The 15,784-nt window shown below is 38.5% G+C and overlaps 1 protein-coding gene across 1 annotated transcript in view; it reads right to left on the bottom strand.

The window, feature by feature from the left end:
- The window catches only part of MORC1 (MORC family CW-type zinc finger 1), a 124,914-nt gene that overhangs the window by 77,907 nt on the left and 31,223 nt on the right, over positions 1-15,784 (bottom strand). Inside the window, exon 7 of the mRNA XM_037056862.1 lies at positions 7,345-7,470. Coding sequence (XP_036912757.1) covers positions 7,345-7,470 — 126 coding nt within the window. The remainder of the gene's footprint in view (positions 1-7,344; positions 7,471-15,784) is intronic.

Genomic DNA, 15,784 nt, shown 5'->3' with positions numbered 1-15,784 from the left:
TGTAATATTTCATCTGTATATTGTGTTGTGTGTTCACCTGAAGTCATCTCCTTCCATCACCATGTCTCCTTCTTTTACCCTTTTCAACCTCCTCCAACCCTCCTCCCTTCGGACATCTGTCAGTCTGTTCTCTATTTATGAGTCTGTTTCAACTTTACTAGTTTATTTTGTTCTTTAGAGTTCACATATGAGTGAATCATATGCTACTTGTCTTCCTTTGCCTGACTTATGTCACTTACATAATGTTTTCCAGGTCCATTCGTGCTGTCACAAAGGTTAAAGATTTCCTTCTTTTTTACAACCAAGTAGTATTCTACTGTGTAAATGTTCCAAAACTTTTTTCTATGTATACTGTCATCTGCAGTATATGTCATCTTTTTGTCATATGTCATGACTTTTCTATGTCATCTGCAAACAGTGACAGCTTTACTTCTTCCTTTCCAATGTGGATGCATTTTATTTCTTGTCTGATCACTGTGGCTAGAACTTCCAATACTATGTTGAATAGAAGTGGTGAAAGAAGACACCCTGATCTTAGGGGGAAAGCTTTTAGTTTTTGCCCATTTAGTACAACGTTAGCTGTAGGTTTAGTATAATGTTAACTGTAGGTTTCTCATATACGGCCTTTATTACATTGAGGGATACTCCTCTATTCCTACTTTTCTGAGTGTTTTTATCATAAATGGGTGTTGTACCTGATCAAATGCTTTTTCCACATCTAGTGCTATGATCATGAGATTTTTGTCTTTGTTTTTCTTTATGTAAACATGTTACAATTATTGATTTGTGAATATTGTACCATCCTTGTATTCCTGGGATGAATCCCACTTGATCATAGTTATGATCTTTTTAATGTATTCCTGGATGTGGTTTGTCAATATTTTGTTGAGGATTTCAGCATCTATATTCATCAGCGATGTTGGCCTGTAGTTTTATTTCTCTGTTGTGTCTTTAACTGGTTTTGGAATTAGGATAATAATGGTCTCATAAAAAGAGTTTGGGAGTCTTCTTTCTTCTTGGACTTTTTGGAATAGTTTGAGAAGAATTTGGGATAGCTCTTCTCTAAACATTTCATTAAATTCTGTGAATTTATCCTGCCCAGGGAGAAACTCTGGGCCAGAGGTTTTTTAATTACTTTTTCAATTTCACAAGTAGATATCCATCTATTTAGGCTTTCTGCTTCTTCTTGACTCAGTTTTGGAGGATTATATGTTTCTAGAAATTTGTCCACTTCACTCAGATTTTAAATTTTCTAGGCATAGAATTGTTCATGGTACCTTCTTACAATCCTTTGTATTTCTGTGGTATTGGTTGTAATTTTGCCTTTTTATTTCTAATTTTATTTATTTGGATCATTTCTCTTTTTTCTTGATGAATCTGGTTAAAGTCTTGTTGATTTTACTTCTTTCAGGTGAATAGTCCTGTATATATCCATTAAGTCCATTTGATCTAGAGTGTCACTCAGTGCCACAATATTTTTGTTGATTCTTTGTTTGGAAGATCTGTCTGTTGGTAACAGTGGGGTGTTAAAATACCATATAGTAAGTGTGTTGCTACTTATATTTTTCTTGAAGTCCTCCAAGATTTTCTTTATATAATTTGGTGCTCCTGCATTGGGTGCACCTAGGTTTATAATGTTTATAGCTTCCTGATGGATTTTTCCCTTTAGAATTATAAAGTGACTTTCTTTGTCTCTTTTTATGGCCTTTGCTTTGAAACCTATTTTGTCTGATATAAGTATTGCTACCCTGATTTTTTCCTATCCTTCATCTTCAGTCTGTGTAGGTATTTTGTTCTGAGGTGGGTCTCTTGTGGGCAGCATATGTAAAGGTCATGTTTTCTCATCCATTCAGCTATCCTATGTCTTTTGATTGAAACACATAAACTATTTATATTTAAGGTTACTATTGATAGATACTTAGTCATTGCATTTTTTCCTTTTCTAGTTTTGTTCCTCTCTCTATGTATATATACCTTCATCTTCTTAAAGCAGTCCCTTTAGCATGTCTTGCAATGCTGGTTTGGTGGAGGCGTATTCTTTTAATCTTCTTTTGTCTTGGAAACTCCTTATTTTGCCTTCCATTTTAATTGAGAGCACTGCTGGGTAGAGTAGTCTGGGTTGCAGGCCCGTGCTTTTCATTACTTGAAATATTTCTTATTCTCTCTGGCTTGCAATGTTTCTGTTGAGAAATTAGCTGCTAACCTTATCAGAGCTCCCTTGTATGTTACTATCTGTTTCTCCCTAGCTGCTTTCAAGATTCTCTCTTTGTCTTAAAATTTGGCACTTTAATTATGATGTGTCTTAAAGTGGGCCTCTTTGGGTTCATCTTGATTGGGACCCTCTGTGCTTCCTGATCTTGCATGGCTTTTCCTCTCTCCAAGTGTGGAAGCTTTCTGTCATTATTTTTTCAAACAGGTTTTCTATCCCTTGCTCTTCTTCTTCTCCTTCTGGTATTCCTATGATTCAAATGTTTTTATGTTTCATGTTGTCCTGAAGTTCCCGTAAGCTATCCTCATACTTTTTAAGTCTTTTTTTCATTTTGTTGCTCTACCTGGGTATTTCCTTCTACCCTGTCCTCCAGCTCACTGATTTGATGGCTCCAGGTCCTCTGCTTCATCCAACCTGTTTGTAATTCCTTCTAGTGCATTTTTAATTTCAGATATTGTTCTTCATTTCTTCTTGGTTCCTGCTTGTAGTTTCTATTCCCTTTTCATGATGTTGAAGTTTCCACTCAGTTCCTTGTAGTTGTCACTGAGTTCCTTGAATATCCTTAACCATTTTTTGAAAAATTCTATGTCTGATAGATTATTTGACCCAATTTCGTCTAGCTCTTTTACTGGGGATTCTTCTATTCCTTTTGATTGGGGGTCCTTTCCTTGTCTCCCCATTTTAGGTGACTCTTTTTGTTTGTTTCTGCATTTCAGGGTGCTCAGCACCTCATTTTCATGGGGTGAATTTCTGAATGTACCACAGCTTTTTTATCCACTCAGCTACTGATAGGAATTTGGGGTGCTCCCAAAATTGTGGCTATTGCAAGTAATAATGCAGTGAACATGCAGTGCATATATTCTTTCAAATAAGAATTTCATGTTTACTTGGATATATCCCTAGAAGTGGAATTGCTGGATCATAAGGGAGATACATTTTTAATTTTTTTACCTAATATGCTTGTATTCTCATGCATATATGGCTAGACAATATGTATTATATGATAAACTGATAATAAATATGATGTGATCACATGCATTAGTAATATTGAAATGTCTAACTATAAGTTCATAATGTATGAACCTGGAAAATTATTTTGCCGAGAAGACTTTTGACCCAATAAAAAAGATAGGACAACATCCAGTGCAAAAGAAAAATATTTTTTACAACTAAAACTTATGAGATCTGTCCACAAAAATTCCAGCCATTGTTAATATTTTTAAATTTAATCTTTATTGTATTTTTTGTCATTACTATTTAGTCCCCTTATACCTCCCCCACCCCGGCAACAACACACTATTGTCCATGAATCCTTTTCCTTTTTGCTTCATCCCTCCACCCTCTCACTTCCCCTGCCACTAGCTATCATTTGTTCTCCATCTATGAGCTTGTCTCTGTTTTCCTTTTTATTTCAGCTTGTTCATTAGACTCCTCATATGAGTAAAATCATATGGCATTCATCTTTCTCTGACTGTAATATCATTTGGAAAAATGTTCTCCAGGTTCATCCATACTGTCTCAAAGGATAAAATTTCCTCCTTTTTTATGGCCGAGTACCATTCCATTGTGTAAATGTCCCATAGTTGTTTTATCCACTTATTTAATGATGGACATTTGGGCTGCTTCCATATCTTGATGATTGCAAATAATGCTGCAATGAACATGGATGTGCTTATGTTCTTCAAATTAGTGTTTTGGGTTCCCTCAGATATATTCCCAGAAGTAGATTAGCTGAGTTATAAGGCAGCTTCATTTTTAATTATTTGCAGTATCTCCACACTGTTTTCCACAGTGGCTGCACCAATCTGCATTCCTACCAACAGTGCAAGAGTTCCCCTTTCTCCACATCCTCACCAACACTTGTTTACTGATTTACTAATGATGGCCATTCTAAGAGGTGTGAGTGGATATCTCATTGTGGTTTTATTTTGCCTTCCTCTGATGCTTAATGATGTTGAGCACCTTTTTTATGTCTATTGGCCATCTGTATAGTAGAACATTCTCTAAATCATACATCTGCTAACAGATCCATTTCCAAAATTTATGAAGAATTTATAAAACTCAACACCAAAAAAATCCATTGAAAAACTAAGCAAATTACTTGCATAGATACTTCTCCAAAAAGGACACAGAAATGGCCTATAGACATGTGAAAAGATACTTTGTACACCTCATTTAACTTTTGCCTCATACCTATGGTAGCTTACCATCCTCTGATAACTTTGTGTTTAGAAAGGCATCACATTTTCAGCAAGAGGTAGGTGGATACCTAGAGATCATTCCTGGAAACCAAAATGTCTTAAGACATATAAAAAAAGCTATTCACTCAGGCAGAGAGAAGAGTCTAAATCTATATGCTCCAAAGAGTCTTGCCAGGTATAGGTAATATATAGCTCATGTGCCAAGTTTGGCCAGCAGCTTGGTTTTGGTACAGCCTAAGACCTAAGAATGGTTTTTCCATTTTAATAGATAGTAAATATATAAATATATACATATTTACATATGAAGGAAAATAAGAATATGCGAATGAGACTGACTGTAAGTAGATATTTATTATCAGACCCTTCACAGAAAAGTTTTGCCAATCCCAGAATCTACTTTTTGGTGTACTGCAGGATTTTAGTATTTTACAAATGTGTGCCATGAGATGAAAAAAGTTGAAATTCACTGGAGTAAGTATATAATATATTATTATTACCTCCTAAAAACACATATTAAGTACATGTGTTTATGTAAAAATACTTTGGGAATGAGGAAATGAAATGAATAGCTGGATAAATTCCTTTTTTTAAAAATCTGAAGTCTTTGTAGAATTCTACCCAGTGATCTGCATGAGAATGCGTAATGTTAAATAACTAAATGTCATCCTATAGTCATCTATACACTTCAATGGTTTATTTATTTTACTTCACTAGTTTAGAGAACAATGCAAGTGAGGGAGTGGGGAGCATCCCTAAGAAATGAAAAGACACTGCAGAAGAATAGTGTTGCAGAGTACTCAACAGCAGGCCATAAAGTTAGTGTCCCTGGGTAACTTTAAAAGGACTGTGCTGCTTCAAAGAAAGCAGGATTACCTCTATTCCATGTCTTTAGGCTCCTTTTGGTATTATCAGTGTATGGCGAAGCAGTGCTCATGAAGAACGAAGATCTTGAAACAGACACTTCAGTTCTATCTCCCTTAAAGAACTTTATTGAGCATTTTATATCCATCTTTACACAATCTCTGATGTGCAGAGATTTTGTGTGTGTATAAATCTGACAGTTATTTCTCTACTACAGTTAAAGAATTCAAAGTCAAAGAAAATAAGTAATGCCTGTGGCCTAAGACCAAGTAACAGGGCCTTACATTAACTTGTCTGCATTATACAGATAAATAATATTTAAGACTCCAAGAATCACAAACTTACAAAATCTTTAAGTTGAAAAAGACCTTAGAAATCCCTGGCTGAAATTCTTCCAAAAGTAATAATCCCTACAACAATCCAGACTTTTCCAGGGACAAACTTGCCCTCATCTTAGCGGGGAGGGCCTTCCACTGCTGAGTGTGAAGTTCATTAATCTCATGCCACACTACAGCACTCTCTGAGTTGCTGTACGCCAGGCCAAGTGTGTCTGGGGAAACTAACTGTGCCACTGGACACACTGGATCTCATATTTCTCACATTACATCTGGAAACTGGACCAGAAACAGACTGGTGTGCAACAAAGGAGGATATGTAAGCAATCAAACCCCTGTGACTGCAAGGCCCTGGACAGCATCTACTTTGTCATGAAACTAAGACAACATAACAAATGTAAGTCTATAATAGAATTAGTGAGACATGGAGGAGGAGCATGGAATTTGAATTGGTAAAGAACTTGAAGCCAGAATATTTGATCCCTTGTCCAGTTGTGACATTTCCTTCACTCTAAAATAGTGATGATAAAATATAACCCATGGGGTCACTGAAAAAATCAGACAAAATAATGCATGCAGAAATAATGCATCTATATACATACACACACACAGTATACAAGCATCAAATGTTTCTCCCAGTAGATATTATGTTTCTCAAAACTAGAATTAATCTTATTTTTTCTATGCTTTGTACCCAGCACAACCTCAAGCTCACAAAAGACTTTGATAATGTTTGGCAAATAAATGAATGACCACCCCAAAACCCCACATACAAAGAACACTGCTCTGATTGCATGGGTAGTTTGTCAAGATTAGTCTTACAACACGTAAATGTCAGTTTTAAAAAAGTTTATGTTCTTATAAACTTCCCATTACAAAATAAGTCATGAAGATGTAATGTACAGCATGGTAACTGTAGTTAAATTGCATATTTGAAACTTGCTAAAACAGTAGATCTTAAAAGTTCTCACATAAACACACAAAAAATTGTAACTATGTATGGCAATAAAATTTACTGTGGTAATAAAACAAGTTTATGCTAAAATATAAAAGATAAATAAAATATAAATGAACTAAATATGTTATAAATATGTTCATTCTATACATTATATATATACACACACACAGAAGTACATGATTCAATAGTTCAAATATATGAGTAAACAAAAATTACAAATGAACTGTGATTTTTTAATAGAAACTACCACAAGCAAAGCACCTAAAATTCACTGAAGTACAAAAATTCTTACTTAAGGTGATTATCTGACTTACAGAGTTCACCTCAGTGTTTGGCTATTATGGCCAAAATTTGTTAGACATAATTGATTACTCTTTAGCAGACCTTCCAGAATGCAGTGTAAATTTTATTTATAATAGCCCTGGCTGGTGTTGCTCAGTGGATTGAGTCCTGGCCTGCAAACCAAAAGGCCACCAGTTCAGTTCCCAGTTGGGGCACATGCCTGGGTTGCAGGCCAGGTCCCTAGTAGGGAGCACATGAGAGGCAACCACACATTGATATTTCTCTCCTCATCCTCCCTTCCCCTTCTCTAAAAATAAATAAATAAAACCTTAAAAATTTTTATTTACAATAGCAAAAATCATACTATCAAAATGTAAAATCTAGCTATCAAATTGTAGAAAATCTTACTACCAAATTACTTTGACAATTTTGGGGAGGAAGGCATATTGATTTTATAAATAAAACCTGTATGCAGAGAATCAAAGAAAGTTGATTTACCTGGGTCTGTAGAGGGAATGACATAGGTGTTTTGTTTTAACTCTTTTGGCCTGAATAAATATTCTCATCCTAGGGTCAAAATATAAAACAGAAGCGTAGGCTCTGAATGACCATCTCTCCGGGAAACTAGAATGGAAAATAGCAAAAGGTCACACTACAGAGGCTGCAATAACAACACATCATTCAGAAAATAATCAGTCTACTGGGTTGTGATGGTTACTACTAGCAGCCTCGGGAACTTTTCTTTGAAACCTAACAATGACACAGCAAACACCAGCAAATCTTGCAACACTCCAATCACTAAGCAGCCCACTTTACAGATAAGCAGTTAACATGAATACTAGGTTTTATTTTTCCCCCACATGTAATTAAAAAGCTAACTGACTGATTAAAGGGTAAGTAATATCAGCAAAAAAAATGAGGCCTCTAAGTACAAAGGGCCTACATGGATAATCTGCACTTTGATCAGAACTGAACTTTTGTTGGCAATAACTGATTCCAACTAGATTCACATCAGCTATAGAAAGTATTAAAGTTATTGGCCAAGGAGGACAAAACCAAGCCAAATAAACAAAACAATTACCCTGCTCAAACATTTTTTTAATCAAAGAAAGAATTTAGGCCTGCATAAATAAAAATATTTCCCTGAGTCCTAGCCAGCGCAGCTCAGTTGGTTGGTGTGTTGTACCATAAACCAAAGGTTGCGGGTTTGAGGATAGATGCCTAGGTTGTGCGTTCAGTCCCAGTTGGGGCATTTATGGGAGACAACTGATGGATGTTTCTCTCACATCAATGTCTGTCTGTCTGCTTTTCTCTCTCTCTCTCATCAATGGATATATCCTTGCATGAGGATTAAATATATATTTTCCCGTGAAATTATCGCAGAGAAATACAATTTAAAAGTTTCATTTGCTTTGAAAATTATGAACTAGAGACATCAAACTCCATTTTGTAAGTGAAGTAAGTATTAAAATAAGTGTTTATGTTGAACTGAGGGGAGGAGTTTGATGATGTGTTAAGTAAAAAAGAGGAAAATAAAGGATGGGAAGGCAATAAAATGGGAGCAGACACCATGTGAAATAGCCTACGCTGAGAAATCACTGTGTTGCTGCAAACTAACAACTCCAGGGAGCTTCTCTTTTAACGTCCACTTATGAACTGTAAACCTCCTCCAATTAGACAAGAAATACAGATCAGAAACAAGCTAAGTTATGCTTCGGAAGTTGTGTTAAATACTGGGTCCCAGAAAAGGCTACAGTGAAGAGCTTAAAAGGCCAAATAGAAATCAGAGGGAAGTAAACCCATCATTTTTACAATCCTAGCTCAGTCCAGTGAGAGACCAAAAAAAAAAGGAAAGGAAACATAAAAGCCGTCCTGGGGGACTGCTCAGCAGGGTCACACTGCTGCCAGTCACTCTGTTTAAGAAGGAACAGAGCCCTGAAGAATTTACAAAAATGATGAATCTTGTAAGAAATCCAAGGATTCCCTGGTTGGTTTTAAGTTCCTTCAGGCAGAATCTGAAGTTCATTAAAAAGCCTGGAATGTCTTTGAATTGTTTAAAAAGAAATTATTTGAAAGGTCCGTATTTTGCCATGTATAATGCATACTTTCCCCCCAAACTGTTGAGGGAAAAATGAGGATGCACATTATACATGGGTATAACAATTACATGCCATGGGCATAGTAACGGGTATACTAATCCCATGTACGATGCACACAAAACATGGATACACATTATACATGGGAGCACATTATACACGGCAAAATACAGTTCCCAATATAAATTATAAAGAAGTATATATTCCATGGTTATTATTCTGTAAATACTAACGTAGTTCAGTGCGACATTTGGGTATAGTCAACTACAATCATGTGGTTGACTTTAGTATGCCAGGAGCTGCACAATCAACTAAGTTTTCACCTATTAAAAGAAAAAAGAAGTCATCTTGGGACACTATAGACATTTCATGGGCTTTTGTCATTATTCGAATGCTTTTGACTTTCCTGATTTGAAATTGTCCTTAGAGATAGAGTCACTCTTTCTTTGGACTGTCCTTAGAGCAAACACATCTCTGTCATGTAAAGGTAACAGTGATTCAGAGCCAAGTTTGAGAAATACAGAATTATAGTGGGAGATCAAATTGGGTTAGACAAGTTTTGGTTAAAAATTATACAAATCAAAACAAGCATACTAATACTTCTACCTTTTGATAGGTCGATTTTTACTCAATAAATATCTATAGGTAAATATTTATAACACGTGTTGGGGATCCTCAAGACCTCCTCTATGTCAAGAGATTTGTTTGATGAACTCACGAGACTTAACACAAAATTGTACTCATGATTAAGACTTGTTACAGTGATGCAGTAAAGATATACAATGGATCATAAAGGGAAAAGGTAGGTGGTGTTCAAAGAAACCCATATGCAGCTTTCTTACAATTTCTCCCTCTCATGACAGGTCACACAGAACATACCATACTCCCAGCTTTGAAAATCAGGAACATATATGTGATGTTTCTGCCCAACCAAACCCATTAGAGACTCAGCATCAAACATTTTCAATAGGGGCTAGGCACATAGGCACCCTCTGTCGAGCTCGTATCAAAATTCCAGAGTCCCAGAAAGGAAGTAGGTTTTTAGTATCAGCCATATTGTTTGCATATCTAGATACATCACACCACCTTCTCTTTAGGGAAAGGTTTATACCAGTATAGGGAACTGCTTATCAGCTAAGTTCCCAGAAACTAGCCAAAGACCAACCTTGCAAACAAGGCTTACAAGAAATAAAAGCCTTCTATATTAACCCTTTTCTACATACACGCCTACTTTTAAAAGTTCCCATTTATCTGTGACAAACAGAATGGCCATACCTCTTATGCTATGGTGATTATCTCTATGATTTGAAAAAATGCAGACTTCCATTCAAGATGACTGCATAGGCAGACATGGCTCAGCTCTACACAACCACATCAAAATTATAACTAAAATATAGAACCATTACTCGGAGCTGACAGAAATTGAGCAGAAGGGAAGTCTGAGAACTACAGGATTAAAGAAACCACATTTATCCAGACTGGTAGGAGGGGCAAAGATGCAGAATGGGCTGGTCCCCCGTCCATGTGTGGTGGTTAAAAATTTGGGAGGGATATCTTGGGAGCAAGGAGTCCCACACCCACACCCACACCCACACCACACCAGGTCGCCAGCCCAGGGTTCCAGTACCAAGAAGATAAGTCCCCGAAACTTCTGTCTGCAAAACCCAGTGGACATTGAGCTGGTGGAAGAAATTTCTGGAGCTCCAAGTAGTTCCTCTTAAAGAACCCACATATGGACTCACCTACTTACTCACTCCTTTTAGGCTCTGCTGCTGGGATGATGGCTTGAAGGACACCAGTGGCACGCAGGGGAGGCTGAGGTGTCTGGCATCAAAGCAAGCAGAGGCCACTGTGCCTTTTCTGGGCCCTCCCCACACAGAGCCAGTAAGCTGGTACCATATCTGAGACTCCGTCATCCTGGCTAACACTCTTTGACCCACCTCGGAGATCCCCAGAGACTCTATCCCACCCAACTCAGATGGACCCTCCCAAGCTGCATTTCCATATGAATGTCCGGTCTTGGCTCATGCTTCACAACTTCCTAAATCCTCTCAAAGAAATAGCAGCTGGCCTTACTGAGCCCCAGGCCCAAAACTAGCAGTTTAGATTCACAGCTTGGCTTCACCTGGAAATCTCCAAGCCCAGAACAAGTAGCAGCCTGTCGGATTGTTTTATAGCTCAGGCAGAGTGTCCCCAGGAAAAACACAGTTGGGGGCTAATCTTGGCCTGCACCATCTGGGAAACCCCAGGGCCAGCGCACCCAGTGGACAGCTACAGATCACGTTGGACCACCACCACCCTGCCCCTGCACAGCTGATCCTCCACAGATGGTGAAGGTTGGTGGTCAGTGATCACAGCATATCCTTGCCGATGAGTGGCCTGGGTAAATCCCTCCCATTGATGTGCCAACAGCAATCAAGGCTCAACTACAAGAGGAGGGTATACTCAGCCCACAAGAAAGGTGCCCCCTGAGCACCCAGCTTGGGTGATAGGGGANCACGCAGGGGAGGCTGAGGTGCCTGGCATCAAAGCAAGCAGAGGCCACTGTGCCTTTTCTGGGCCCTCCCCACACAGAGCCAGTAGGCTGGTACCATATCTGAGACTCCGTCATCCTGGCTAACACTCTTTGACCCACCTCGGAGATCCCCAGAGACTCTATCCCACCCAACTCAGATGGACCCTCCCAAGCTGCATTTCCATATGAATGTCCGGTCTTGGCTCATGCTTCACAACTTCCTAAATCCTCTCAAAGAAATAGCAGCTGGCCTTACTGAGCCCCAGGCCCAAAACTAGCAGTTTAGATTCACAGCTTGGCTTCACCTGGAAATCTCCAAGCCCAGAACAAGTAGCAGCCTGTCAGATTGTTTTATAGCTCAGGCAGAGTGTCCCCAGGAAAAACACAGTTGGGGGCTAATCTTGGCCTGCACCATCTGGGAAACCCCAGGGCCAGTGCACCCAGTGGACAGCTACAGATCACGTTGGACCACCACCACCCTGCCCCTGCACAGCTGATCCTCCACAGATGGTGAAGGTTGGTGGTCAGTGATATACCACACAAACAAGACACGGAGTCAAAGCAGCTCTATCTAATAAATAGAAACAAACACAGGGTAATTTCCAAAACAAGGAGAAAAATAAAGATGGCCCAAATAAAAGAACAGATTAAAACTACAGAAAAAAAAACCTAAATGAAATGGAGATAAGCAATCTGTCAGATGCAGAGCTCAAAACACTGGTTATAAGAATGCTCAAGGAACTTAGTGAGGACCTCAGCAGCATAAAAAAGATCCAGTAAGAAATGAAGGATACACTAATTGAAATAAAGACTAATTTACAGGGTAACAACAGGAGAGTAGATAAGCTGAGAACCAAATCAATGATTTGGAACATAAGAAAGCATAGAACAACCAATCAGAACAAGAAGAAGAAAAGAGAATCCAAAAAAAATGAGGATAGTGTAAACAGCCTGTGAGACAGCTTTAAGCAATCCAACATCTGCTTTATTGTGGTGCCAGAGGAGAAGAGAAAAAAGAAGGAATCTGAAATCCTTTGAAAAAATAATGAAAGAATACTTCCCTAATTTGGTGGAGGAATTAAACATGCAAGTCTAACAAGCACAGAGAGTCCCAAACAAGATGGACACAGAGAGGCCCACTAGAGACACATCATAATTAAAATGTCAATTAAAGATAGAGATGGGAAGGGGAAAGGAGAGAATGGGTGAGAGGTGAGGGAAATAAGTACATATAGGTAGTTACAGAATAGCCCCGGGGATGTACAGTGCAGTGTAGGAAAGGGAGTAGCCAAAGCACTTATACACATGGTTCATGGGCATGAACAAGAGTGAGTGGATTGCCTGAGGGAGTGGAGGGTATGGGGTGGAAGGGATAAAAAACAACTGTAGTAACATAATCAATAAAATATAATTTAGAAATTAAAAAAATTTAAATGCAAAGGCAAAATATAAAATCTGTATAAGAAATCAGCCACCCAATGTAACGTTTAAACTCCTTTATATGATCTGAAAGATCCTTCATGACCTGGCCCCCAGTTAGTTCTCCAGCCTTCTCTCTCACCAGCTTCCACCCAGCCTTTTAGGACCACTCTCAGTTCTTCAGATACGGGGTCATGCTTTTTTACCCCCCCAGCCTAGGCACATTCAGTCTTTTGGCCACTCTCAGTTGGCTTCTTTTTACCTGTAAGAATTCAACTTAAATCTCACTTCCTCTAGAAAGCTTCCCTCACTCCCCAGGATTAGGTAAATCACCCTCCTCTGGTGCCCCCCCTTCTTTTCTATCTCCCCAATACAGCACTTGCACTTAGTGGTGTCATTTTCTGTTTATCTGTATTCCCATCAGGCTATAAATTCCATGAGGCTAAGCATCCTCATCAACAAATATTTGTTGAATATTATAATTATTCAGCACTCCTTTGGCTTAATGTAAGATGAACAGCATGGAGTTCCCTATGTAAGGAAGACTTAATGATTGATCATCTCCAATGATAATGCTATCAGTCTTTATAAATAAAGCCATTCACTTGAGAAACTGGGATACAAATGTATTAAAGTAGTGAGGGTACCTTAAGATGATCTAGAATAAAATCTAAAAAATCTCTATTTCACATCTTTTTCAAAATGTGTCCCCTTGTTTCCTCTTAAATGGCTCTTTTTTGTCTTAAATTTTGCCAGTGTCCATATCTTTATCTTTATCTGTACCTCTCCTTCTCTCTCACTTTCTATTTAACTGACAATAAACTGAAGAACGAAAGAGAGAGCGCCAACCCCCTACCACACACACACAAACACCAGACGCACAGTCACATGACAGACAAGGGGAAAGAGGAGAATATTTTAAGGCAGAAACTGCCGTGGCATTCTGTGTTATATAACAGGAGGAGAGGTTCTTAAAAGGTCTCTCATTCACCTCCAGCTGTGGCTGCGGCATCTCCTTCTCCCAATCTATCCACATAGTTTTGCTACTGTTTTAAGTGTTGCGCCATAAATGACTATCAGGGATGGATGGATGTGCTGTGGCCAGCAAACTGTGTTAAGAGCAGGAGAAGAGCCAGGAAGTAGGGTCCTGTGCCAAGGTCGTTATTTCCTTTATCTACCCACTTGGATTCTCCATGACTAGAGTCTGGGAAAGTGAATTTTTTAAAGCTACGCAGGTGATTCCTTTAACTCTGCTAGTTTTAGAACCACTGCCTGTAGACCTAGTGGACAGGGTGGTATGTAAGACAGGTTGCCTGAAAGAGGGGAACAGAATAGTCTCTTTCAGGTATTTAGACCTACAAGATTCTCTACATTTATCCACACTGGGTACACAGACATCAGACTCCCATTCAACCCAAGTATTTGAGGTTCATGGTTGAAAAAATGATTCTAAACTCCAGGCACTAGACTAAATTACATGGTTTTTGGAATATCTCTGAAGTGCCACATTTTTATTCATGAAAAACCTGTATATTATTACAATTTTTTTTTCTGAATCTATTGCTAAAGTCCCTACAAAATTTGAATATTTCCTGAAGTTGAAATAACAAGTCCTGTATGATCTTGAATATAAAGAAGTATAGAAAGATTTTTCACTAATTTAAATTCTGAACTGTGAAGAGGGCTAACCAAATTTAATCTTAGATTATACCTACAAGAAATGTCAACTTGAAGAAGTACATTAAAAGAAAAGTTCAAAGCTGTGCAAGTAATGAAAGTACTTCTATCATACTCACAGCGTGACAAGCCGTACATTGTAACAATTTGAAGCTGTAACTCTTGATGTGTTCCCAACTGGCTCAGTTAGGACATAAACTAGAGATAATATGGAATGCTGTCCAATGACTGTCAATTTAGAAGCACACTGCCAACGTGGCACCTAATTTCAAGTATTACTTAGCACCAAATTTAAATTCTACTGCTCCGTGTTACATCATCACTCTCAGAGCTGCTTTTTAGGGTGGATTTCTCCAGCCACCTGAGATCCCGCACCACACCAAAGGCCGGGAGCACTGGCAGGCCCGTTGGGTAGCAGCCAATTCCATGGCTTTTTTTAAACCAGAGTGTCTGCTTTTTTCCATTTTCTCATAAAGTTGCACATATATACTACTCATAATGTTAAGAAAATAATAAGGCACTGAAAGCAACATGGGCACAAGGAAATCGTCTGTGCCACAAACCAGGTGAAATGGTCACATGGTCATCACCCCCACAAAGGGAATCGGGAAAAATGCAATAGGATGATCAAGGCGTCACAGTTTAGAGCTCAAAAGACATTTTAAAGGCAAGAGAAGCACTTAACAAAGTTTCTGAAAACTCCCTGTCTCACCCTGATAAACATCCCCAATGATCTTCACAGTGGAGGACAGTGGAATCCTCTTACTGAGAGCGCCAGCACCTTCCAATGAAAGTATTTGCAATTTTCTTAGAAAATTTCCTAGACATTGGCACTCAACCCGGTTTAACCTGAATTCATTGGTTGCTTGCTGTAGAGCTGACATTCAGTTAGTTTCCAGAGCATTATGTAAGTGTCAAAAGGAAATGCAGGGAAAAGTAGAATGAAGGGAAATAAAACACAGAGAAGTTCCATGTGCCAGGTATTGTGACTACTCTATTCCTACAGCATTTATATTAGGATGATTTTATAGCCTCATTTTTTAGACGAAAACACTGAAGTTCAGAAACAAAGACAACTTATCAGTAGAATGAAAACTCTTCCAATGGCATCCAGGCCACTTGAGAACAGAGGTATCTGTCTGTTTTGTTCCCTGAATACATCTCCAGCCTTTAATATGGGTCCTGACACTCAATAAATACCCATTCAATGAGGGAAAGTCAAATGAACAGT

The sequence above is a fragment of the Sturnira hondurensis genome, unplaced genomic scaffold, assembly GCF_014824575.4.
Source record: "Sturnira hondurensis isolate 20B ecotype Veracruz unplaced genomic scaffold, ASM1482457v3 Scaffold0000880, whole genome shotgun sequence".
NCBI lineage: Eukaryota > Metazoa > Chordata > Mammalia > Chiroptera > Phyllostomidae > Sturnira > Sturnira hondurensis.
The sequence above is the reverse complement of the archived record's forward strand: the minus strand, read 5'-3'. Positions and strand labels throughout refer to the sequence as shown.